General features: G+C 39.4%; 1 protein-coding gene across 17 annotated transcripts in view; it reads left to right on the top strand.

The window, feature by feature from the left end:
* The window catches only part of CEP112 (centrosomal protein 112), a 452,281-nt gene that overhangs the window by 356,113 nt on the left and 68,457 nt on the right, over positions 1–27,711 (top strand). For 13 of the 17 annotated variants that reach the window (XM_023652172.2, XM_023652171.2, XM_070227011.1 and 10 more), the window contains 2 exons: positions 1,673–1,735; positions 7,964–8,113. The exons of 2 other annotated variants lie outside the window; for them this stretch is intronic. In XM_023652172.2, coding sequence (XP_023507940.2) covers positions 1,673–1,735; positions 7,964–8,113 — 213 coding nt within the window. The remainder of the gene's footprint in view (positions 1–1,672; positions 1,736–7,963; positions 8,114–27,711) is intronic. 2 more of the 17 variants (XM_070227007.1, XM_023652173.2) reach the window with 1 other exon arrangement.

Genomic DNA, 27,711 nt, shown 5'->3' with positions numbered 1-27,711 from the left:
CTCCACTTTATATGTGGGATGCCTACCACAGCATGGCTTGACAAGTGGTGTGTAGGTCCACACCCAGGATCTGAACTGGCGAACCACGGGCCGCCAAAGTGGAACCTGCGAACTTAACTGCTGTGCCACCAAGCCGGCCCCTGAGCTTGCCAATTTTAGATGGGCTCACTTTAAATGTGAAAAAGTGCCAAAGGTCACCAGATAATTGAGGAAAGTATCTAAAAGGAAAAACAGAGACCAAAACAGGCAGGCAAAGTAAATAAATAAAAAGAACTCAGAAAAAAACCCACAGATACTCTAGAGAGCAGAAAAAAAATGTGTGTATATATGTGTGTGTGTGTGTGTGTGTGTGTGTGTGTGTGTGTGTGTATAGAGATGTAGACAAACAGATATGTATAGGTATATATGAAACAAATAACCTCAGGAGAAATAGGGACTATCTGGAGAGGCACTAAGCTCTGTGCTTTAGCTGGTGAAGCACCCATGCGCTGCTGCGTGGGACTGAGTCTTGGCTGCATCACTTCCCAACAGTGTTACTTAAACCTCTCTGTGCCTCAGTTTCCTGATCTGTAAAAAGGTGAGTGATGATGCTATTCAGAGAACAAAAACCTCTTGTAAATTACCAATAGTATGGCAGAATTTTTAAAAAATCCAATAGAAACATTAAAACTGAAAGTTGAAAAATCTCTGTGAAAGATTAGAAAGACAAAGAAATGGAAAATAGGAACAATATGCAAAAGAGATGCTAAGACTGAGAGGTCCAACAATCAGAGCTGCAGAGAGAGACAGAGACAAGAGAGAGAGACCAGGGAAAAAGAGAGGCAAGTATGAGAGTAATGACCGGAACCTTTTCTAGAAATGAAGGACACAAGCGCAGAGTGGAAAGACCTACTTAGTGCCGACACAATGGATGAAAAAAGGGCCAATCTAGAGCATGTCACTGTGACATTTCCAAACACTAAAGAGAAAGTGAAGATCCCAAAGGCTTCCAGAGAGCGGGAAAGCAGGTCACATACAAAGGCTCAGAACTCAGGTGGCAAAGGAGATCATCAGGTTCTAAGCAATGTGGACTTAAGCTGGGAAGGCCACCCTACTTCCAGGACATAAAAATTGTTTGATTTAAATATATTTGTCACTTCAAAAACTAGTTCTCATGTGTTAGGCAGGGTGGGGCTCCACTCTTTGCTCAGTAAATCTAAAAATCTCCTATCTGCCTCTGTCTAGGAGCATCTGTTTCTTTTATCTTTAAACTAAGGGAAAGAGGACTAAATTTACCTTCTTTCTTTCCTTCTCCTCCAGTTCCCTCTGCCCTCTCTTCTTTCTCATTTTCCTTTGTTTCTTCTCCCTTTCCCTTACTGTACCTCCCGAGCCTTCACACGTTTGCTGTGTCTATTTCTGTCTCTCCTTCTCTCTTTCTCTTTCTCTCCACAGAAGTCTGTGTTTGTCTAATAATTGGCAGGAGAGATCCTTTTTTTTTTTTTTTTTTGCTTTTTGCTTTTTAAGTGATGAATAGTTGGCGTTAGATCAAAGGCAAGCCCTGTGGTTTTCTGGCTGCCCCAGAAGGGCGGTGCAGCTGGCAGCCGTCCCAGCTGCCTGGTGATAGGCATGTGGAACAGTTACCAAGCTCACAGGTCACCGTGTGTGTGTCTGTTCGTGTCCGTGTGTTTTTCAGGCCAACTGCAGGCTGAAGCAGATTGAGAAGGAATATACTCAGAAGCTTGCCAAATCTTCGCAGGTAAGAACGTTAAAAAAAAAAAACAAAACAAACAAAAAAGAAATCTGCACATAAATGCATTTCTAATTTAGAGTTAAACTTAATTCTTTTCAGTTTTTCAAGGATTGGTATCATATTTTTGATAGGTTTATGGATAAATAAAATATGCTTTTAATATTTGTCTTATTAAAAAATTTTTTTAAATTAGGCATATTAAACCATTTCAACCAATACACACGCACCCGCACACACACACACATATATACACAGACTCAGATGTTGTAAAACCAGCCTGTGCACTTGAACAAGCCCAGGCTGAAACACATTTCCCAAGAGCAGGGGATACACACCTACCGTTGTGATGTAAGCAGTTTGATACCATCTGTGCTTTTCTGCACTATTCCATTTTGCTGCACCCAAAGACTGTTTAACAGCAAAACTCAAAATGACAAGTATTTTGGGTTAAATCAGCAGCTCAATTGCTGCCTCCTTTTGGGAAACAGAAGAATTATAAGTCCCTACCTCCATATCTTGCTGTATGTTGTTACTACATTAATTTTAGTATAAGAAAAGCCAATAGTTGAATGCTTGTCTCTGCTTGACATAAGATGCCTAGAGTACTTTTTCTGTGTAAGTTATTATAATGATACCCTGTAATATCATTTAGAGACTCCCAGGCATTCCTTAGTTGTATAAGTAGTTCTAGAATAAATATAAATACTTCTTTGCACTTTACCGAGGAATAGATTAAGCCATTTAATTTTGGGGGCATGATATCTAATGATCTTTTAAAATCGGCTTTTCTTAGTATTTTGCGTGCATACAGTGATATGTGGTAGTAAAATGAAGTTTACATACCACTTTATGAGTTACCACACAGTGGTAGTAACAACAACACAACAACAAAATGATCATAAAACCAAGAATGTTTATGGGACACTAACCATACCGACTCGTTCAGTCTTCATTCACAATAACTCTGGGCTTGGGAGCTATTATTGGGCCCATTTTTCCAGTTGAGAAAACTGAGACTCAGAGAAGTGAGGTGACACAAGTTAGCAAGTAACTAAGCCAGGACGCAACCTGGATCTGACTTTGGAATGGAAGTTCTGAACCTTGACACCATCAGCGTGACCAATCCCACACACTTTTAATATGGCAAAGCTTTGGTGATAATTCTCATGAAATTTGTTAGATTCTACAATTATTTCTAAAATGTATATATTATGTAATTCACATCCCATTAGGAAAGCAAAAAGTCTTTAAGTGAAGAGTTGTATGTGTTTGTTTAAATGATGATGATTCTGTCTTGATCACGATTATTCTAGACCTTCCTTGAGGAAAGAATATGAGGAAATATCATTTGTAATCCACTGAGAAACATTCTTATAATCAAAAGAAATCTTATTACTCCAAAAGTTAAAGTTTAAACTAAAACATGAAAAGCCCCAGCTGGCATCCCCGCAGATCCTGCTTGTTTTGCTTTATATTAAATGAGGGAGGCAGACCGAAAGTGAGATAGAAGATAGCTAACAGAAAGGCTTAGATGATGGGAGTGTAAGCAGGAGTGTTTCAGTTTATCTAAAGCAATGTATGAAGAAGCCTGAGGAGCTCATAATAAAGTGAATTAGATGTCACTTAGTGTGGAGGAAAGCCCAGGCTTTGGAGTCCCATAGGCCTGGATTTGAATTTGAATACTGGCCCTACCATTTACATGACCTTGAGCGAGTTCCTTGCCCTCTCTGGAATTCAGTTTCCTCATTTTTAAAATGGGGGAGTAGTACTTACCTCCTAGGATAGTTTTAAGTATTAAGTAACACAATGACAAAAAAGTGCTTAGAACAGAGCCTAGAACATGGTAAAGCATTTAATAGCTGTTAGCTCTTATACTATGAGTATTAAAATTACCATTGAGAAAGGAAAGAAGGGAATGAAGAATGAAAAAGGTATGGAAGGAGAAAGAAGTTAGTTATTTTTAATTTATTTTTGGGTGTTCAAGAATTGATAAAATCTCCCCCCAAAATTTGTAGAGGCATAGGGTTACAAATATTTTCCCAAGTAAAGACGTGAAGAAGGGGGAGGAGGAAGAGAAGGAGGAAAAATCAACTGGAAGCAACTGTCATGTACTGTAACCATCATTTCATAAGTCAAAAGACAGTGCAACCCCCAAAAAAGAAAAAAAATCTTAGGGTGTAATACCATAGTAAAAGGTAGTCCATCCCTCTCATAAAAGGTAAGATGACAACCTTACATTAGTAACATTTTGTTTGCCCACATCTAAGTACGTATAAATATTTATATGTATATAAATATGTGTATATTTTTATCTGTGAACTGGCGTTTGAGAAACATTGATCGGCAATTCCAGTCAGTTCAGAAAAACAGATTATTTGAAAATGAACATTATAAAACAGAACCATGGATGGACTTCTTCTGTTTTCCAGTGACAGTTTGCTAGAATCTCTAATTCATATCTAAGCTGATGAGAATGCCAGAAGCAAAGTTGCTTAACTGTTTATCAGGTTTTTAAAAATTCTTCTCTCCAAAAAAAAAAAACAGTAATAAGATGAGTGCATTAGTAATGAATGCATCGGTACCCAGGAGATCATCAGGTTAAATTTGGAAAATATTTTAAATAGTTTCTTCCCTTAAAGGAAGTTACTTAATCTTTAAGGTTTTTATTAAGCTTTTAGGACCTAATAGATCACGTGCACTAAACCTGGGCACACCCAGGACTGTGCTCCTTCTGGGATTCTCAATGTTCACCCTGATGGCAGTGCTTGCTTCATCTCTGGGCAGACTCTCAAATATCATTTCCATCAGAATCACATACTTGTTCTTTTTATCTTAGTATTACACATCAACCTTGCCTTTTCAGTTTTCCCTACTCAGCTGACTCGCCTGGTAGCCATTTTTCAAAGATACTGCCATTTTGCAGGAGTATGGGTAGTTGTGGAGAAGACTAAAACTGAAATGCCAGTGGAGCCCCCCACTGCCAGGGAACAGGCTTTCCCAGTGCCCCTCACTAACTGCCACAGACTTGATGCAGCTTAGTGCCTGGCATATGCCACATGTCCCACACGTCCCCAAGCTTCGTGTCTCCAGGGGAGCAACCCAGAATGCGAAAGGTGCCCAGGAGCCACTCTTCCGCAGATTGTATGAGGATCTTCAGTGTTTGCGGAACCTTCCCAAGAATGCCTTGTCTTGTCGTATTTTAAAGAAGAGCTTTATAAAAATCTCAACTGTACTACGATCTGAAAAACAATAGAGTTAGAGATGAAATCTCAGCCTCTATTTAGAATCCTGTTATTTTTAAGACCTAATAAGACAACTAACATTTAGGCAAAGTATTAATCGCTTAACAATAATTATTAACTATTATAGCTTTCATGGGTTAGGTTTCTTACAGCATCAGCCCAAAATATCTCTCCTTTTGCTTCCCAAAATATTCATTTTTAATATTCACATGGAAATGTTCTAATCCACTTTTTTCTCTGAAGCTAATACAGGGTAAACATTTAGTTGAGTGGTGGCATTTTGTTTTATGGTTTTTAATTATGATTCAATCAAAACTGGTGGGGTTTGATTATGATTACATAGAGTAGTTTTCATTTTCCTTGGAAGCTTTTTACATTATTATTCTATGGAAAGCCTAGGTCTTCTCAATATAATTTGCCAAGTAATTATTTTTTCTTATTTACTATGACTGTAGTTCTGCTGCTTAAATATTCATTGAGTGCCAGTTCTGTGCACTGAGCTAGGGTGAACATAGTCTGTTGTCTTATACTCTGGGTCTACAATCAAGTGAGTTTTATTCCTTACCTAAATCAATTAATCTAGTTAATATTATTATGTCTCAGTCTGAAAGTAAATCTCAAATCTGCTTTTAAAAATTATCTGTATTTTAGTCACTCCTCTATATCCATCTTATCTATCAGTCTGTCAATCAACTTATCTATTTATCTATTCAATATGTTTCACCTGGAGTGTTTTGACACTCTCCCTATATCATCATCTTAAGTTTTTAAAATAACTTCCCAAAGATAATCTAATTATTTCCCCTAAGGAATCTCATTATTCCCCCAAAGAATGTAAGGTTTCATTTTCCAGACAAAAGCAAGCATACTGTTCTCAGAACATCCTGGACTTCACTTGTAGTTCCTTCCAAAACCTGCATTTATTTCTTTTTGATGTACTGCTGTCATAAATCTTCTGAAAATGAGAGATCCTGTGTCATGCCCTTGTGGTCATTTGAAGAACTCTGAAATATTTTTATCTTCAGTCTTGGTCAGTTAAAGGCTAACCTAAATCTTACTTTCTAAAGAAATGAAATTACTTTGTACTTTAAAAACGTATTGACGTGTTTATGATGGTGGATATACGAATCTATACGTGCGATAAAATTGCATAGAACTAGACACACACACACTGAACGCCCAGCAAACACGTTACTGAATTGAACTCACCACTTCTGCAGAGTTGTGGTCCCCTCCACTTGAAACACTGCAAGAGTCACTGAAATAGGAAGTTATTTTTACTATTTGGCCCCGTGTTCTTATAAAATATCAATCTTAAGTTTCATGTTGGGCCAAGGAAATCTGGCTCTTTCTTATCTCTGGCTCTTCTTGCTCTGTGCCTGAATGAGCTGATTCTTCTGTGCCTCAGTTTTTTGACATTTGCTGTAAGAATTTAACCTTCCCTGTTTCATAGAAGTGCGATGAGAATTAATTGAATTGATGCCAGAATGGAAACAACATTTAATCCAAATTCAGAAAACAAATGAAAATATCTTCATTCTCAGTAAATGAATTCCTCCCCTCATAGCACAATCAAGTTTGCGTTTAAAAATACTAACATACTCCTACTATGTATTTTGTCATTTATTTCACAGTTGTTTTAATATTTACTTATTTACAGATTCTAAATGTTAAACTTTGTTACAGTGAGTTTGCTCACTTTTAAAAGCATAAATACTCCATATTTTATTGTAAATATGCTATTATTTATGTCAGTGGTAACAACTAATATTTCTACAGGACTTGGCTTCTGTGGAACTCCAGACAGTTTCTATTTATTGCCTTATAACACTGTAATCTAGTTTCGCCATCAAATAATAGTTGGAAAAACTGAGCTTCAAGATAACTAACTTGTCCAGAGTTTCTCACCAACCAGCCCTCCTCCCCCAGAACCAACAGAATTATATTCTAACCCAGGACTAAAGTTGTTTCTTTTATTAGAAGAAACAACCGTTTCCTGCTTTTAAGAAGTCATCACTATTGAATTTGAAAGGAAGTGCATACATCCAAACCAGAGGAAGAGTGATGCTGTCAGTAAACTCATTAAATTAAAAGACTCCCTCAGTTGACTGCTTTGAGAACTTGGAGGGCAGTCAGTCCTCAAGAAAAGCAATTCTCAAAGGTAGAGAATACTGTGTGAGTCTTGGAAATGATACTCTTTGAACCAAAATAAACTTTCATGGATATATATCAGTTAGGAAGAAAGCAACCTGTTTGGAACTATGTATAATAAACTTCTCTTCAGTAGCAAAACCTTGTTTAAAAGAAAAACAAAGTAGGCCGGTTAGAGGAACCGAGTAGTGCAGTGATTGATCTGACTGCATGGTTCACATCCTGCTTGTCTCCCTGGTTGGATGTCGTCTTCGACAAGGTAAAATATGTGACCGCTTTCTATACCTCTGGTTCTCCATTTATAAAAGATGGGCGATAATAACGCTAGTCTCACTGTAGTAAACGACACAGGGGCTGGAAGTGCTTAGCACAATGCACAAACATTAGTGGATACTCAGAAATTACTGTGTAGGATGAGGTAACTATGAAGAATGAACTTTGTTCATTATGTCCTTTGGTTATTGCAGCTCAGAGTATTATGAAAGGCAAAATAGCTTTTTTCATTCTAATAAGTGTATTGCTAAGGAAAATAAAATCTGATGCTTTTCATATTTTTGAGATCACAGATGTTCTTTTTTCTGATGAGTAAATATTGTGGAATGTTATAGTGGAAATGTCTTCCAAATATATTTGGTTCAGCAGTTGCTCACCATTCACAGTTTTATTATAGCCTTTATTGTGGGGAATTTCATGCCTTATAGTGTGTGATATGTTGATTGAAAATATTTAGTTTGTGGACTAGAGTTTTGCCAAATCCATTCTTTTGTTAAGCATAAATACATATAAAATAGATGCCTCTCACTGAAGAATTTGAAGTTCTAGCATGCTGTTTTCATTTTAGATCATAGCAGAACTTCAGACAACCATTTCCTCTCTGAAAGAGGAGAACAGCCGGCAGCAGCTTGCTGCAGAAAGGCGGCTCCAGGATGTTATACAGAAGTTTGAAGATGAGAAGAAGCAGCTGATTAGAGATAATGACCGAGCAATCAAGGTAATCTGAAGACTTCAGTAACCAGTGGCACCAGCTGCTTTAATGTAATTAAAAGGAGGGCTGAGATCCCCGCAGTGGGCAGATGAATGCAGGTATCTGGCTTGTTCACACAGCCTGCAGTAATTCCATTCACTGGACTCCACCTTTGATGTATCCAGTGACTCAGGCTGACTTCCCTCTAAGAGATCACATGCCAGCATAAAAAGTCATTTTTGGCAAGCCCAGTCCATTCACATTGAACAAATATTTGAAAAATACCCTGTCCTTTCTCTGGAGAACCACTTTGGAGCTGTCTCTTGAAATTAGAATGACTGTTTTAGCCCAGTACTGCTGGCTAATAAATTCAGAAGTCAGCTTCCAATTTACGTTCTATTCTTTGCCCACATCCTTTCATTATGTGTTCGCATAATGAGAAATAACCTGTCTGAGGTTTGGAATGCCAGCCGTTTGATGTGCTTTCACATAGTACAGGGTAGATGCATTGCTGCTGAGAACCGAGGTTGTTTCTAAATGGCTTCAGAGAATCACACCTTTAGTAGCAACAGAAAATTCCCTGGACCCTGATTCTTTAGGTGATAGGCAGTTAGATCTCAAAGTAGTTTTTTCTTGGCTTCATAGCATTGACTATTATTGTAAGCGTCTACATCATGCTGTGTTTAATCTGTGGGGATAAGCATCTGGGAACCTTTATAAATAAGATTTAAAAGAGAACAAAAATTTTTTTTAAGAATTTCCAGCAAAAGATTATTTTTCAGTGATTTTACTTTGTTATAACAATACTCAAAGCATGTAGAGTAATCATACAAAGCAAAGAAAAATAAAGGAAACATTTGGGTTTTACCGCTGCCCTTTTCTGCCTAACCCCTCGGTCTTTCTTTTCTACAGCCTGCTGTAGGCTAGCTGAGTAATTTAGGGAAAAGTTAATGTTAACATAAGTCACTTTTTTATATATACCCTTTTTAAGCCTGGACAACACCAAATATAATAAAAAATCTTAAGATATGGACAAAACCTTGAAGGCTTCTCGCTTTAGAGGTGAGGACTTATTTTATTTTGTTGTTAATGAGATTTTCCCTGTATATTTCCACCTGTGAGCGTTTTTCCCCCTACATGTGATATGAGACAAAAAAGATGTTTCTTTTCCAAATTCTGGTAATTTAAAAAATCTTGGAAGCCTTTTTCCATTTACAAATGCGTAGGACATGCTCATTGATCTGTATGACTGTTTTGCTTTACGTGAACTGAGTTACATACTTTGTTTAAATTGTTTTAATTATATAAAAATTTCATTTTAAGTGAATTTCTTTTCCACTTTATGTCCAAATACCAAGTGGTAGGTAATTTCCAAATTTTAAGTAAATAATTAAATCCCAATAGAAGCAAAAAGGGAAAACATAAATTGTTTTACTCTGTAACAACATAGTTTCCAGCATTATTTCTTAAAGTTTAAAAAAAATCTTGAAAGAAATGTAATTAATATAACTGCCTAGTTTTAATTATCTGTTTTTGCAGTTTTAATCCATTTACCTGTTAAGCGGGAAAAGCATTCTGATCCTAATTTCCAACAAAGTGTCAAATCATAAAGACTGAATTTAAAAGATGGCAGTGTGTATATATATATATATATGTTTTATGACCTCCAAACATGGATACCATAGGTACTTGAAAATAATTAAAATTACAGTGTAAATAAGATATAGTTCAGTTTGTTGGTTTTTGGGGTTTTTTTTGAGGAAGACCAGCCCTGAGCTAGCATCTGCCGCCAGTCCTCCTCTTTTTTTTTTGCTGAGGAGGGCTAGCCCTATGCTAAGATCCGTGCCCATCTTCTTCCACTTTTTTTCTATGTGGGACGCCTGCCACAGCATGGCTTGCCAAGTGATGCCATGTCTGCACCCAGGATCCAAACCGACGAACCCCAGGCCAGCAAAGTGGAATGTGCAACTTAACTGCTGCGCCACTGGGCCAGCCCCAGATATAGTTCAGTTTTGATTCACTCACTTAGATTATGTGTAAAGTGAATGACTTTTTTTTGTATTAATCTACATAAGATAATTAATTCATTAGCACTTATTGCCTTGGTTCTTTTTTTCTCAGGCTGTGTTACCAAAAATAATAGGAATAATAGCTGATATTTATTCAACATGGACTATGTATCAGGCTCTCTGCCAAACAATTTCATTCATCTCATGTTCTGTTATCTCATTTAAGCCTTACAGTAATCCTTATGAGGAAGGTATTTCTATCATCCCTATCTTATAGATGGGAAAACTGAGGCTCTGAGGTTAAATAACCAGCCCAAGGTCATACTGCTAAACTGGGAGAGCCAAGTTTAAGTCAGAGACTTTCTGACTTGAAAGCCTCAGCTATGAACTATTACACCAAATCTCAGCCTCTACATTCAGTCTATGAAAGTGAGTCAATGACCGAGTGCATAAATGAACCCAGATACCCTCATGCTGACTTCCGTCTGCCTGAACGATAACAGCACGTTTGCAACAGATGTCTGGTTTGGACATTCCAGTTACATTTGAGTGTTTTATACATATAAATACATAGATAGATAGTAGAGACACTCAGAGAGAGGCACAGTCACCATGAGGCTTGTTTTTGGTTTTCTGAAACCAAATGCACTTGTCTGTGTATATATTAAAATACACTCATATGTACTTAATATTTTGTAACATTAAATATTACTGTATTTAAATGTTCGTATTAAATAGTGCTATAAACACAGTGTGCGTGCTAATTGTGAAACGTACTTCACCGCATTTCTGGGTTGATGAGCTGAGCTCTCAAGTTGGTGATGGAGAATGGAGATGGAGAATAAACCTAGTACTCACTCTGCAGAGCCACAGAATAAATAAAACTTTCGTTAAAGTAATTCTTTGGAGAAAACTTGAGATATAAAGTATCTACTAAAACCCACTTAAAGGGCCACCATTCTGGTGCAGTGTAACTTGATAAAACATTTCTGCAGGGTAATTTGGCAATACCTATCGTTATTAAATTGCCTGAGAGATGTGCCTAGCCTTTGACCCATTTCCAGAATTTGCCCTAAGCTGGCAATTAAAGAGTTTCACTAAGCGTTAGCTAGCCAAAAAGATGCTCATTCTAGCATTCATTCATTTATCCAATAACTATTTAGTGAGCTCCTATTATATACCAGGCACCCACAATACCAGCATTCTCTATCTCCTTTCTATACTGTATTTTTCACCATGGTGTGTAAACTATGCAATATTGAAAATGATGTTGGAGAAGGATATTTAAAGATTTTGCAAATGTTCACAAGATAGTTTTCAATGAAAATACAGTTTATAAAAAATTATGTACATATGAGGTAATTTTTGCACATGAAAGTACATATAAAGAGAAACAAAATTGGAATCATATCAAAATTTTGCTGGTGGAGATCTCTGAGTGGTGGAATCTGTGGTAATTTTCTTCTTTTGTCTTAGCCCTATATTTTAAGTTATAGCATCACTTTTACAATTAGAAACAACAAAAATAGTTTAGTAAAAAAGGAAGAGCCACCAGCCTAAAGGAATCCAGTGGACATGAAGGAATCATGGTGGCTGAGACTAAGAGCAGGCATGGTCCTCGCTGTCTGAGAAACAAAGATGAAGTGAAGTCTTTCACAAAACAGAATTCCTGGAGTGTGAAGAGTTATAGACGTAAACGCATTCATACAAATAGATCTTTTATGCTGTTGTATACCCCATCTGAAAAAGTCGAGGTCGAAAAAATCTTCATCACTCCTTACTCCTTACCTTCGAAGTCAAGCTTCTAAAAAGAGCTATCTCTGCTGCATAGCAAACCGCCCCAAAACTTGGTGGTTTAAAGCAACAGCTACGTTATATGCCCATAATTCTTTGGACCAGAGACTTGGGCAGGGATAGGCTGGATGATTCTGCTGCTCAGTGTGTAGCATTGGCTGGGGCCCCTCGTGGGGTTACATGCAGCAGGAAGCTTGACTGGGGCTTCAACGTCCAAGATGGTTTCAGCCCTCTCCATGTGGCCTTGCTCTCTGGGTAGTCAGACTTTTTACGTGGAAGCTGGTGTCTGAGAAAGTGCTCAAAGAGGTGAGGGCAGACCTGCACTTCTCTTAAGGCTACGATAGGAAAATTCACAGGAGCACTTCCACCACATTCTATTGGCCAAGACAGGTCCCAGGACCAGCCCAGAATCCAGGTTGGGGGGAAATAGCCTCCACCTCTCAATGGGAGGAATGGGAGATTGTGAGGCCATCTTAAATCCACCACAATCGTCTCTCTTAAACATCCAGTTTTCATCTCCCGTTCATTCCTGACCTGTACAAAATAGTACAAAGAAGAAAATATCTATGTCTATATTCCTACCACCCAGAATCAATGTTGTTAATTAACATTGTGGCATATTTGTATCCATCTTTTTTTTTTAAGAAAATCTACTCTATTGTTTTTGTAAAAATGGATAATGGCAAATGCTCAGAAATAATTCAAAATGCAGGGAGGAAAAAATTAAAAATATTTAAAGTCATCCCAAATCCTATCACCCAGAAATAACCATCATAGCATTAACGTGATCATTATTTCAGATATCCTACTACATATAAGGAAAAAAGAGAAAGAAAGCCAAATAGATTTATAAAATGGGATAATACTCTAGATTCTATATTTTTGTTTGTTTTAGAAAACTCTTAACTTTACTTAAATTAAACAGATGAAAGAAACTAGAGTAAAACAGAAGGAATTGTTGAACATTGGACAGAATTTGATTTGGGGCTGAAAAATGAGTACATTAGTACGCTCGTACTTCCTCCCATCACCCCTCCTTACCACCTCTGACACAGAGGAGTAGTAGTATTTTTACACTGTCCAGGTTTATGATATTCGCCATTTGTCTTTAATCACGACCTTTGGTTTATACTCAAGCTATCTTTAATGGATGTGGTGCTTACCGCTAGGCCTTTTACCACAGCAACTCCATTCCCAAAGTTTTTACTTTGATTTGGTTCTTAATTGGCTGGATTTCTTGGTCAAGTAGCTTCTTCAAGACGCACGGTACTATCTTCCCTGAGTTGTTTCATGTTTCAGAATGTCTGCTGATTAACCTTTGTTTTTAAATGATGTGTTAGATGGGCACAATATTCTTGTTCACATTTCTTCCCTTGAGAACTGAAATGTTGCTCATCCAGCGTTTATTATTGCCGTGGAGAAGGCTGATCAAGACTAAGTTTTCCCTGGTGTAAATGGTTTGCTTTTTCTGAGGGATTCCTGAAGAAGTCTTTCTTTATCATGTAAGTTTAGTAAGTTAACCAGGATAAATTCGTTAGTTAACCAGGATACCTCTAAATGTTAAACATCCAATGTCAGATGTTTCTGAAGCATAGTGATTCTCTCTCTCTGTGAGTCAACCTTATCTGTAGTGTCTGCATTTTCTCTGGCCCGAGGGAAGCGGAAGGCAGAGCTGGATAGAGGTGTGCGTGCAGTGAGGTGGGGCTCACTGCCCTCTTTGTTTCAGGGCTCACACCACCTCAATGGGAGAGGGCGTATGCGCTCCCTCTGGGGTTTGAATTATCCCAATTTGGTGTATATCTCTGGAGTCCTGACACCTTCACTTCCCTCAGAGATTAACAGCTGGATATTTACCTGTTGTTCCACTGTATCCATCTCCACTTCTCTCAGTCAGAAGAGGAAAAAGATGAGGCTACTCACAGTTTTCTTCTCTCCAGATTTGGTGATATTAAGAAAAATTCTCAGGATTTTGTTAACTCATAGCGAAATAATGATTCAGGGGACACTGGCAGATTTTGAAGTTGAGCCACTGTGCAACTCTCTTGTGTGCTCCAGAAGCACATTTCTTTCCTTGACCGCAGGCTTTTGAGGGTTTTTTGTATTGTGTCTACCTCACTACCCTATTTCAGTGCTGTTAGTGCATTTTTTCCAGTTTTTACTGTCATTTACTCACTTCATTTGGTTTTGGGAGAGGGAAAATCAATCTGCCATCTGATCTTAGAAGCCTGTTTGACTCCTTAATATCATTTAACGAGGAACTTATGTTGGTCAGCTATTGCTGCAAGAATGCTACATAACAAACAATCCCCCAAACTCAGTGACTTATAATAACAAACATTTATTTTCCTTTCAACATGTGCAGATCACTCGTGTGGCTCAGATTTAGGCTGTGGATTGGCGGGGCTTGACCCCAGGCTTTAGGCTGGGTTCAGGTCTGCTCTACATGTCTGCACAGTCTCCTTGGACTAATAGCTGTCCTCATGGTGGATTACAGGGGTGCAAGAGGGAGAGCAGAAGAACAATGACTGCAGCCTCAGCTTCGTTTCCATCCAATCAATGGGCAGGGAAATTGTATTCCCACTCTAGTAAGAGGCCATGATCGTCTGTGAACCGTGATTCAATCTGCCACATAAATGGTCTCTAAAAACTCCCTTCGCTCCATGGCAGTACTTTCCCAGGTCATCTACCATTCTGAAACCCTTGTTCCCGTTCCCTGTCTCCCCTTCCTATTCTTAGCACTCAAATGTTGATATTACTCAAAGCCTCTTCTGTTTTCTCTGTATGTACTGTCCCTCGACAATCTCATCCCTTCACGTAAACTTCCATGCAAGTGAATTCTGAGTTTTCACCTCCACCCAGACTTTTTTTCTGAACTCTCCATCCACACTTCTAACTGCTGTTGCACAGTTTCACTTGGACGGCCCACAGGCTGCTCAAACTAGACATATTGTAAACTGAATTTATCTACCTCCCACTCTTCCCTTCCCCCAAACTGTTCTTCAGTTTGTATTGATTATCTGAATTAAAGTACCACCATCATCCACCTGGTCACTCAAGTCAGATTCTGGAAGTCCCCCTGAATGGATTCTTCCCCTCCCTCTCATCTCTTAGGTCAATTCCTAGAAATAACACCTAAGTATCTCCAAACTCATACCTGTTTCCCAGTCACTAGTTCCTACCTTCTTCGTCAGACCCTCCTCCTCTTTGGCCTTGCCTGTTACAGTCCATCCTGTGTAGAATCGCTGCCAGCAGCTCGGCCTCTCAGATCCATCCCTCACACTGTCATGAGGCGGCCTTTCTAAAGCACAAATAGGAGCATGTGCTTTGCTCCTTAAAATCCGTTAGTGGCTTTCCATTGCCTATAGGATAAAGCCTGTGCTTGTCAGCATGGCATACAAAGCATTTCATGATCTAAACCAACAGTTCTCAAGGTGTTGTCCTCAGACCCGTGTGAGGCTGAGACCTTTTCAGGGATCAAAACTATTTTCATAATAACACTAAGATGTCACTTGCCTTTTTTGCTGTGTTCTCATTTGCACTGATGGTATAAAAGCAATGGGGGGTAAAACTGCTGGTGTCGTAGCACAAACAAGGCATTGACACTCACGTACTGGTAGTCATTATTCTCTTCACCACCACATACTTGTGCTTTAAAAAAAAAACTGAAGCAATGAAGTGTGTTAATTTGATTAAATCTCACCCCTTGAGAGCACATCTTTTGAATGTGAATAGCAGGTACACCTGAAGCGCTTCTGCTGCGTCCTGAAGTAAGATGGTTGTCTCAAGGAAAAGAAGTTCTGCGTTGGAGTGTGAGCTGAACCGTAGTCACTTGGAAAGAACAATTGACAGGCAGACTACACTTATTCAGATTTGAGTATCTGGCAGAGGTTTTCTTGAAAACGAAGAAAGTGAGCCTGACACTTCAAGGGCAACAACTGACTCTATTGTTGCTAATGATAAAATATGAGCTTTCAAGCAAAAATTAGAAATTTGGAAAACTTGTGCCCTTGCTGTAGGCTTGACAGCTTCCCACAACTTAAAAACTTTTCTGATGAGAGCAGTGGCATTACTGAGGATGTGGTGGGAAGAAAGGGGGGAGGATGTAGTGAAGCTCGTCACACTTGGAAGATGCATATAACTCACGGAACCAGTGCTTTCCGCATGACCAATACCTGATGTTACAAAATCATGCGTGGGTAAAAGATCCATCCTAAGTAGAAAAGAGGCCACTGGATTTCAGTGCAACGGTGCAGCAAGATAGGGTTTCAGATTCCACACGGCAACTAACTTTTAAGAGACTATCACTTGTCAAATTTTGATGTCATCACAGGAATATCCACAATCGTCTGAAAAGCCTACTAAAATCTTCCCCCCTTTTCCAGTTACTTGTCCATGCGAGACTAGATTGTCTTCCTATACTTCAGCCAAAGCAGCATATTGCAAGAGATCGAATGCAGAAGCAGATATGAGAATTCTGCTGCCTTCTAAGGCAAACAGTAAAAAGATTTGCAAAAATATAATGCATAGCCACTCTTCTCACTGAATGTGTTTTGCTTTAGAAGATAGTTATTTTTAATTAAAAAATACATCTATGTTCACATGTAATGGGCTTATTACTGTCATTTTAAAATGAATTAACAAATGTTTTGATATTTCATAGTTTTAATTTATAATGTAAATATCGATAACTATAACCCACATAGCAGAACCTCTTTGAGGTTTTTGAGTTTTGATTTTTAAGAAGGTGAAGGGGTACGGAGATCAAAACCTTTCGGAAGTGCTTGTCTAGCTCTTGCCCTCCTCTCCACCTCATCAACTGCCAGTCCTCAACATTCGTGCCGTGCTCTCTGTGATCCCATGAACTCTGTGTAAAGTCCTTTTCCTTTAAGACTTAAATGTCGTCTTTTCCGCGAAGTATCAGAGAGAGGAGGTCATACCAGCTTTGTTCACTCTTCTGGTGGAGTTTTTGCTGCACTGTGTTGCTGTCCACCATCCCTTATCCAAAGCATTGAGGTTGGATGCGTTTTGCAAATCAGAATCTGCAGATTCGAGGGAGGTGATACGGTGCCTGTACTGTTTCCCCAGTGGGGTCTGGGGAGACACACTGTGCAGACACACAAACGCACAGTGAAACGTATGCATATCCCCCATAAATGGGACAAGTAGAGACTATAAACACCCTCGCAACATCGGTTAGGTTTTGTTGCCTCACAAGTTAACTGCAGCTTTTCAAAAATAATTTGTGGTTTTCAGAGGATTTGGGGATTCCAAGATTGCAGATAGGAGATTGTGAATCTGTATTTTGATTAATTCTCTTTCTCACCAACTAGACTCTAAGTTTCTTGAGAGCAAGCACTTACCAGGATGTTTGGTTTGATGGAAGTGCTAAAAATATGCTGAATAAATTAATGATGTTGCCTCATAAATCAAGGCTCTGAAAACTAATAAGTTCACTTTATTCTCATGTTATTTTATTGATGGCAGCAAGCTTGTAAATATTTTGTGATAGTACAGCAGTTATGTGAAAACAACTCCGATCTTTGGTAACAGTGATGTCTTTTGCCTGATTAGGCATTTTCTGATAAAATCCTAGACCTTGTGTATATTATTTGAGAGCATAATTTGTATACTCCAGGGAAAGTCTCCCAAAAGGCTGTGCACCAAAGCCAAGTTATCTAAATGTTCGTTACAATAGCCCCTGACTCAACAGAGGTTCACTGGGGGAATTGCTTAGAAATAGTTCTACAGAAAGACTGTGGAACATTCTTCTGGCATCACCGCACCACCAGGGCTAAACCCTTTCTTTGAAGCTAGTGTATTGAAAGTTCCTCACTGTGAAGCCAGATGTCCAAGCAGAGATTTCATATCAAGGAGAAATGTTGTAAAATTTTTGCTTGCAGGCACAGAAAAGAGATTTTAAAGCATTGATGCTTCTCTCCCTTGGCCACTGACTGGAGTTCACGAGAAAAGGTCGGCTGCCAGTAGGACATCTAGAAATCTGGTCTGTGTTACCAGAAGGGCTTGGGGTGGGGGGGGAAGAATATTTCATAAGATTGGGCAATTCTCACTGTGCTAAAAGCTTACAGGAATCCATTTCCCAAAGAATAAAATTACAAACCTCATTGTGGGGTTTTAGTAGCATTGAGAAACAGAAAGACATCTCAGTGTCTAGCATCAAATGGCTTTGTTTGGGACCTGTTCATTATTTAATTCTTGTCTCCCCTGCATGCATGTCCTAAAGGCGCAGAGGGAAGTGGCATTTTCTTTGTGCCCTCCTGAATTAGAATTAATAATGCTAAGAATAGAAATGCATTTTCCATCCCACCCAAGAAGGCTTGCCTCCTCACTCAGAAAGGAAGACAGAGCCATTTAGTCATAGTAGCATAAAGCAAAAGTCCCATTTTCCAGGAAGAATGCTCTGGAAGATAAGCCTGGATACAGTGTGACAGTGAATTATGACTTTGCTTCCTAGAGTAAGGAGAAGCAATAACAGTAAATGAGTAGAGAAGAAATGCACAGTTCTCCCCCCAAAGTGTTTTACTCCATATCCTTCCTCCAGCTCTATTTGCTGGCAAATTTTTATTTTATTTAAAGACTAGTTGAAGATTATTTATTCAGAGGACAAAATCCTTCAAGCACTAGGAAAAATATTTTTAGCCCATGGGACTGCCCTATGTATACTAAGGAATCAGTTAGGATTTGATGAGTGAATGCACGAATGACTGAGAGAGTGATTGAAGGAGTACAGGTGAAAACAGAATCTCCTTCACCCATGGTAGGTAAATTTTATTCTTCAGAAGTCCCTGAGTGACTATATATGGTTAATTTTATTATCACATGGTCCAAAATAGGAATTGCTTTGGTTAGTCAAATATTGGAATATATATGCATCATTTAGTTTTTTTAATATTTAAAAAAATTAATAACTATTTAGAAATATTTCAATCTCTAATAATTCTGAACTATATCAGAAACAATTTCAAAGTCAGTATGATGAACATATGAGCTGAAATATATCATTGTAAGCCTCAAATACCAAAATTACTGAATGATCACTACATATATACAATGTGTATATACACATAATTGTATATATTCACATACACATGTATATTCAGGGTTATATGGAATCCTAATTATTAGAAGACTTGATAAGGATTTAATATATTCATTATGTTAAATAATGTTGTGATATTTTGATTGAATTGGCTGTTTGCCTATTCTCTCTAGCAGAAGCTGGGTTTCTGTTCAGTCTCTGGTGACTCTTGACCAACCTCTCTTTCATCGTTTATCAATATTGAAGTTCATGCCTCTTCCTTTTAACTATCATGATATTATCTCTTGCTCCCCAGGATTTCTTCCTAAAGAATTCAACACTTTGCTCTTTCTTCCTATACGCCATCCTCCAGCTTCAGCACTGGTGGCAGCAACACCCAGTTGGTGTGCTGGCATCGGCTTGTACTGGCTTGAGCGAGCCGATTGTTAAATTGTCAGGAATTCTGCCAGCTGGAATGTGTGCACCATGAAAGTCAGTGCACACTGCCACAAGTATTTTTTGAGAGCCAATTATTAAACATTGACCAGCTTACTGCTGCCACAGTAAGCCATTTCCCCCACTTTCTTGAAGAAACTGACTTCCAGCTCAAATCCCCGTGGTCATGGTGACACTCAACCTTCTCAACACAAAGGGTATTTGGATGGACGGGTGGATAGGCAGCATTCCGCTGTCACTCTTGCTACTCTTTCCAGCTACTGACCAGTTGCTTGCTCTGCTTTTTCTGATATTTATATGATTCGGCTCTTCCAAATATTCCCTTAAAATTCCTTTTCTAATCCCAACATAATACAGAAAGTTACCCCCTCTCTAAATACAATACTGTTTGCTCACTTCTAATCATTCTCTGACTTTCATGCAGCATTTGACTATATTGACCAACAAGTTTCCTTCTAGAACGGAGTTTGGCAAACTTTTTCTGTAAAGGGCCAGATGGTAAATATTTTAGGCTTTCTGGGCCATGCGGTCTCTGTCACAGTTACTCAGCTCTTGCTGTTGTGGTATGAAAGCAGCCATAGACAATCTGTCAACAAGTGGGCATGGCTATGTTCCAATAAAACTTTATTTACAAAAACAGGCTTGGTGCCAGATTTGGCCTGCTGGTCATAGTTTTCTAACCCCTGCTCTAGAAACTGACTCTTCGCTTGGTTTATATGCTACTTCTTTTACTTGTCTCCTCTATTAATCTCTCTCCCTCCTAGTTGGGTGTTCCTCAAGTCTGTGTCCTGGGCTTTGCTTTTCCTTTTCTCTTCCACAGTGAGCTCATCTCCTCTGTGACTTCAGCTGTCACTTCTGCAGAGATGGTTCCCAGAAGCCTCGGCCTGATTCCTGGTTGGGTCCTGTATCTCCCACTGCCTGTAAATCATCTTCTTTGGAGGATGTACTGCTATTTAAAACTCAGTAACTATAACATTGAATTATCGTCTTCCCTTCCAAACTGGCTCGTCTTTCCAGTCTGTCAGTGTTACCCCCAGTCTTTCTGTTTCTTGCTAGAAACTTGGGATTCATCTTTGTCCTTTGTCTCCTTCATCCCAGTTTATCTCAAGTCTATCATCAGAGTCCTAGCATGTACTTTCTTATTCCTCTGATATGACCCTCTTCAGAGCCCTTCTCAACTTGCGATTGATTTAAAACAGCCTCCTCTCAGCTGACGCCCCTGCCAAAATCTCTCAGCTCCAGTCCAGGATGAAGAACTCTGCCAGAGAAATCTTAAATCACTGATTTCCCTGCCTTACAAAGAGTGTTCAGAAATCAATAGGAAAAGACTAACAAGCCAGCGGACAAAAAGAGCAAAGGATCCGAACACAGAATTCACAACGTGAATTCAGCAAACGTGAAAAGTATGCTTATTCTCATTCATAATTAAAGAAATGTGAATCAAAACTACAAAGTTTCAAAGGGCCTGGCTGCCACTTGATGGGCATAAACTTTGAATTTGAAAAAGTACCCAATGATGCGCTATTGCTGGGAGTATGAGTCCGTGCAGCCTCTCTGGAGGGCAGTGTGGGAGTATCCACCACCACCTTAAGTGCACATAACCTTTGGCTCAGCAGTTCCACTGCTAGGAATTTATCTCCTGGATATACTTGCAAGGAAATGCAATGTCTTTGTATCATTATCTGAAGAAAAAGCTAGGGAAAAAGTAAATTATGATACATCCATACAGTGGGATATTATGAGGCCATTTTAAAAGAATGAAGTAGATCTCTAAGTGAAATGAGACAAGATTGCCAATATGGAGTAAGTGAAAAGAATGCAGAATGTCATATACATTTAAAATTGGGTCTCAGATGTGAGGGCGATCTGGCTAGGACATCTGTCACCGGATTGATTGCCAGGGTTGATTCAGCTGGTCTGGCTGGTTAGGCGGGTGTCCCCTTCCTCCCTCCCTGCTCCATGTGTGTCCCTCTCGAAGCTGTGTGCTCTGTCGAAGAGGACGACCTTCCCTGATAAAGGAGGACCATTCTTCAGTCAAGGATATATGAGTTGCTGCGCTCCCCTGCTGGAACTTGCACACAAGCTCTCAAGGTCAGTTTGTAGGAGAATGTAGGATAGCCAAGCTTCCAAGACTCCAGACACATCCAAATGAGGTGCCGCATGTGGCAGTCTGCCTTTCTTTTTTTTCTGGTAAGCAGGATCGGCCCTGAGCTAACATCTGTTGCCAGTCTTCCTCTTTTTGCGTGAGGAAGCTTGTCCCTGAGCTAATGTCTGGGACAGTCTTCCTCTGTTTTGTATGTGGGACGCCACGAGAGCATGGCTTGATGAGCAGTGGGTAGGTCCACGACTGGGATCTGAACCCATGGACCCAGGGTTCCCGAAGTGGAGTGTGTAAACTTAACCACTACGCCACTGGGCCGGCCTCCTGTCTGTCTTTCTTAAAAAAAGAATTTGGGTCTAAAAAATGGGTAACTGGTTATCTTGGGGGAATAGAACTTTTTCATTTTAAATCTTTCAATGATTTAATTTCTTACAATGTCATATTACTAAATTAAATTTAGAAGATTACTTATAACACCTCCTTGTAAGCAGGCAGATTCTTCTGCCTGGCTCTCAAAAAGCCCCTCCAGATTTCTCAGTATTCCTCAACATGCACGTTCTGTTCTAGTCAAGCTGGTTTTCTCACTGTCCACAAGTACATGTTGTCGCCTGCATCCTGCCTTCACTCACGGTGTGTCCCTTCCCCTCACCGCAGCCGCGTCTTTAGCCCTCGGATTGTCAAGTATTAGCAAGGCCGTCTAGAGGTCCTACCTGTCTCCTCCATGAAGCTTTTCTGGCTGCCCCAGTCCCTGGAGACCTTATCTTTTCATTAAGTTCTGTTATTAATGCTTAGTGATTCTCTTAGTGTATCATGTCTCATAATTCTGGTTTCTGCACAGCACCCACAGAACTGGGCACCCAAAAATAAAGAACTGGTCGATTTAAAGGATATAATCTTTAGTCATTAAATGATAAATTTCGTGTATATTATTGTTTTATTTAAGGAAGATTTAAATACATCAACACCAACCTTGCAGTTAAAAGAAGTAGGGATCCCCATAGACACAGCAAAAAAAACCCAAAAAACTGCAGTTAAATATTTAAGCTTTTGAATTAGAAAACTCTTTTAAGAGGCAGACATCCTTTATATGTTAGCATATTAAACTGCTTGAAGTAATTCACAGTCTAATATGAAGTTGTTTAATCAGAGACTTTGTTCCTAACAATTAGATGAGATTATCCACTTGAAGGACTAGGAAGTGGTATCTGGAGGGGAAAGGGGGAGAGGGGAGCTAGAGAGTAATTTGGGAGCCTGAGGAATAGAGCGCTAAGGTCTTCACATGGGAGGCGGGCAGCGTTGAGGGCAGAGGAATGGAAGAGGCCACAGAGGAGAAGAGAAGGGGCTAGACTGCAATGGGAGGAGGAGCCCTGGAGCAGGACAGCCTGTTGGTGGACTTTCAGATCACCTACGTTGCTACGGAAGTTTAACACCTGACTTCATAAGTATTTCTGTCTGTACTTTACATGATCCCATGTTTACATGTACAGACTGAGTCATAAGTATATTTTTAAAAAAGGAAATGGAATGTATGTATATATGTATGTGTGTGTGTATTTGTGTATGTGTGTTTGCTTGTGTGTATATACTTTTCCAGAAAAGATAGAATGTATATACATATATATAAGATATGTATATATATGCATATTTATCTTCCAACAGTTATTATACATTCTTAGAAAAAAGTGAAGCTATGAATAAAAAGTTGTATAATCATAACTGATTCTGCATAAGTGTGCCTCATAAATCGTGGAAAAGTTTTAAGATGGGCTTAGCTCACTCAGCCTTACATTTTTATAGTGTTATTTTTAGGGGATTTGTTGCATAAAGAAATATATAATAAAAGAGTTAATCTATACAACTTTACACAGTTTCTAAAGAACTAAATCAAAATCAATAAATTAATTTTAAAAACCTAGTTTTGTACATGCATTGTGTTTTCCAAATGTGTATAATTGGAAAAAAAATAATGCAATGTTATCATGCCGTCACAAAAGACCAAAATGTTATCCCCAGGGCTGGCAGTAGGAGGCTTTTGCTCTCAGAGCAGCAGTAGTAGCAGCTGAAACGAAAGATTTGGATGGAAAGAGATCTGGGGTGGTTGGTGGGTTACAGGAATGCTTTAATGTTGGAAGCACAGAGGAAAAAGTGGAATTAAAAACAAAGAAACAGCCCCCATTTTTTTCAAGAGAGGCAGAACCCTTTTGCTTTTATGTCTCTGTCACTTGCTCCAGGATTCTTCAGAAAGCCCCTAACCACCTAAATAAATATTCATATGGCTGTTCAACATCTCATTAATAAAACAAGATTTGGTGGTAAAATATTTCGGAGTAACATATGATTTGCATCTCACCCTTGTTTAACTTTAAATCTCAAGCAATTAATAAATTAGACTCGAGAGCTTTTTAAGAAGTAACATCTTACATGCACCACAAATTGCATTATTTTTATGTGTAAATAATGATGAAAGGAGAGATTGTTCCTTTGATGTCTATAAACTACACTGTAAAATATGCAGAAAACATTCTTGAGTTTAGTTGGGGCCAAAACAAATAGACTAGTTCATAAAACAAAGCAGCAGCATTCTTAGAAACAAGCATTATTTTTTCTTTTCTTCCCACTTGCTTTTTTTTCCATCTTTTTTTATTGCCATTCCTAGTGGCAGATTCATTCCAAATTCAAAAGCGGTGCTGGCCAGCATTTCCTCATCCAGAGAGCGGCTTTCTTCTCACCTTCCTCCCGGTGCACTTACCTTCCTCCACAGCTCTGACCAGACCTCAGCTGAACTGCTAGTTTTTGAATAGTGAATCATTTTTTGTCAGTAGTATTTCATTTTTGTTTAAAAAACTATTTCAAATTTTATCACATACTGGTGTTCCTCAGAGAGAGAGATTTACTTTCCTCTCTATTTTCCAAGCTGGCTTATCTAGTTTCATTTTATTTTTAAGTAGTATCTGCAAATCATTGTTTACCAATTCTGAGTTTGGCCTAATTTTTTCGTTGGTATAGTTAGTAAACAACCCCTCGTTGTGAGTTCATGTCTCATGGGAAGGATACAGAAAGAGTTTGGGCCCCTGTTAGAATATGGAACAAGTTCATTATTGACATTGCAAGGGAGTTTGTGTTTCACCTCTGACTGCACGGGAATTCTTCTTTGAACACACTGTATAGTGTAAGATGTGCTTGTTTGGAGAGGCCAAAGGTGTATGTGTGCTTCACCTAGAGTCCTCCGAACCTGGACAATTGCTGTTCATCCATGGCATCAACTTTGCTGTGGCCCCTGCTTCAGCCTTGCTAACAAGTCTGCCGTTTCCCTTCTTGGCCTAATGCTTTGTCATTAAAACTGCTCCTGAGCTCTGACCGCTTGACATAGCAGTCTTGTCCATCAGATCCTGTGTCACGTTTCCTCTAGCTGAGTTTTTATTCTGATTTCTCTTCTTTCCTTCTTGATGGCAGTTTTCCGCTCAAGCTCACCATCTCTCTGTTCTCAAACATCATGTTCTCATCCATCTTTCCTTTATTCTTTTTTTTTTTTTTTTTAAAGATTTTATTTTTTCCTTTTTCTCCCCAAAGCCCCCCCGGTACATAGTTGTGTATTCTTCGTTGTGGGTTCTTCCAGTTGTGGCATGTGGGACGCCACCCCAGCGTGGTCTGATGAGCAGTGCCATGTCCGCGCCCAGGACTCGAACCAACGAAACACTGGGCTGCCTGCAGCGGAGCGCGCGAACCCAACCACTCGGCCACAGGGCCAGCCCCATCTTTCCTTTATTCTTAAAAAAGTTTGATAAGCAGAGTATTAAAGTTAGTGGATTCATGTGAAACTGTTGCCTTTTATACCAGCAAAAATCATAGTTCCATGTTATTTCATTGATTGACAGAATCTAAAGCTGAAAAGAATCCTAGAGAATTGGCCCCACTGACCTCACATTCTCCCCATCCTTGTACCCCATTTCACAAATAAAAATCTTGAGCCCACCCGAGGGGAAGTGCCTGGTCCTTTTCTCGTAGGTGTTGGCAGCACCAAGCCTTGAACCCAACACTTCCAAGTTTTTGGTCTTTCCCTAGTACTCCATGTATTCAAATACACGTGGAAATGAAAATACTATTTTTACTTTAAATGTATGTGAGCTGCCAAAATGGATGAAGCATCGTCCCCACATCCTCTATGGTTCCTTGTGACTCACGCAGAACTTTGGAGTGGGCTCAGCAAGACCATTTCTCACTTGAACTGTGTAGGAATTGTTTCCTTCAGGAGCTGGCTTTGTTGCTTGCTGTGATGTTGGGGTTTTTTCTAATTATCACTAGTTGTCCTTGGAAACAAAATGTTCAAGGCCAATTTAGAAAAGAGATCATGATTTGAAAAGCAACTTTCTTAACATTTTACCTAATTTAAAGAGCCTTCCAAAGGGAGTAACTGTTGTTGCTGAATAACCATCTCGTGTAGCGTCGTAGATATGGAGGCTCAGCAAAGAGACTTCTCCCGAGATTGATTTGTGAGAAGCCTGAGGAATTTGTTTTCCAAGAGGAAACCAGTTATTTTGAGGATGCATTTAGTTCAAATGACTTTATGTCTATGATGTCAAATGATCACTGGATAAGTAAAAAGAGTCAATACTGCAGTGTTGTTGATTTTTGGAAGGACACTATCACAGTGGAATGAAGATGGTAGGCTCTGTATTACTTTGAGTAATTTTTCAGCCTTTGCCAAACTATGAAGTGTTACATGAAACTCGATCTTTTCAATGTTACCACTGTTTTATTTTTCTAAGGCTCAACGTATGCGCTTAGATTATCTTGCATGTGCTGTGTTAGAGAGAAGTATAGGGCTTAATAATATGGATTCTGGAGCAGACTGCCAGACTGCTCCACCATTTAGAAACCTCAGACAACTTGCTTAACCTCTCTGTGCCCCAGCTTCCTCATTTCAAAAAATCGAAATCATAACTGGGGCTGGTCTGGTGGCGTAGTGGTTAAGTTCTCACGCTCCGCTTCAGCAGCTTCCTGGGTGCAGACCTACACACCGCTTATCAAGCCATGCTTTGGCAGGCATCCCAAAAATAAAATAGAGGAAGATGGGCAAGGAAGTTAGCTCAGGGCCAATCTTCCTCAGCAAAAAGATGAGGATTGGCAGCAGATGTTAGCTCATATCTAATCTTCCTCAAAAAAAAAGGAAATAATACTAGAACTTATGGGACTTGCTGAGAGAATTAAATGCAAATGCTTGAAAAGCATTTAGAATAGTGTTTTCTATTTAATGAGTCCTACATATACATAATTGTTAAATTATTTTTTAAAAACACCCTATCCAATGAGTTGAGATGTGTTCAAATATAACCCATATTAAATAAACCTCTTGATCTTATTCTGCTTCTAGCCACTGTCCATACTCCATTCCTACTCATTTCTTATTACTTTACAGTCTGACTTCTGTCCCCATCACTCCACAGAAGCTGCTCTTTGGGTTGCCCATGGCATCCTTGTTACTAAATCCACTGGACGCTCAGCCTTGATCTGCGTGACTCCTCTGCAGTGACTGACACAGTGGAAGACAGCTCCCTCCAGGTCACATTGATGGGCTCCTTTGTCTCTCTTGCCCTCAAACCCCGTTGTTCCTCAGGGGCACTGTTCTGGGCTTCTTTTTCTAATTAGGCTCAATGATCTCATGTAGGCAATCTCATCCACTACCACCTATATTTTGACAACTGGCAACTTTTTATCTCTACCCCAGATCTCTCAGATCTTACTGCATTCCAGATCTTTCTGGAAGCTTCCTGGAAAACTACACAGATCTCAATATGTCCTATAAAAACCTGAAACTCACCATATCCAAAACTGAAATTATCTGAAGCCTTTTACACTTGCTTCTGCTCCTGGTTCCCAAATGCAGTTAATGGCACTGTCCTTCCTTTTCTCCTCTTCTGTCATTTCCCACAGGCATCCAGTCACTTAGTTCTAATCTTGACTTTGGCTCACCATCTTCTCTGCATCCACAAGGCCCTTCCCCTAATGCAGGGATGCGCCAGCTCTCTCCTGATTCTGAGCAGGCTCCCACCCAGTCTTCTCCCCATGCAGTCTCTTCCCTGTACCACATCTAGAGTGATCTTTACTTCACTGAGTCTCTGTGGGCCTGAAGATACAGCCCCGATGCTCTAACAAGGCCTGCAAGACTCCATGACCACCAGCCTGTCTTGGCCATCTCTCACCTCTTGCCTCCTTGCCCCCCCACACTCCT

Source organism: Equus caballus, chromosome 11, assembly GCF_041296265.1.
Source record: "Equus caballus isolate H_3958 breed thoroughbred chromosome 11, TB-T2T, whole genome shotgun sequence".
Classification (NCBI taxonomy): domain Eukaryota; kingdom Metazoa; phylum Chordata; class Mammalia; order Perissodactyla; family Equidae; genus Equus; species Equus caballus.
Note: the sequence above shows the minus strand (reverse complement) of the source record. Positions and strands in the feature narration are given on the sequence as shown.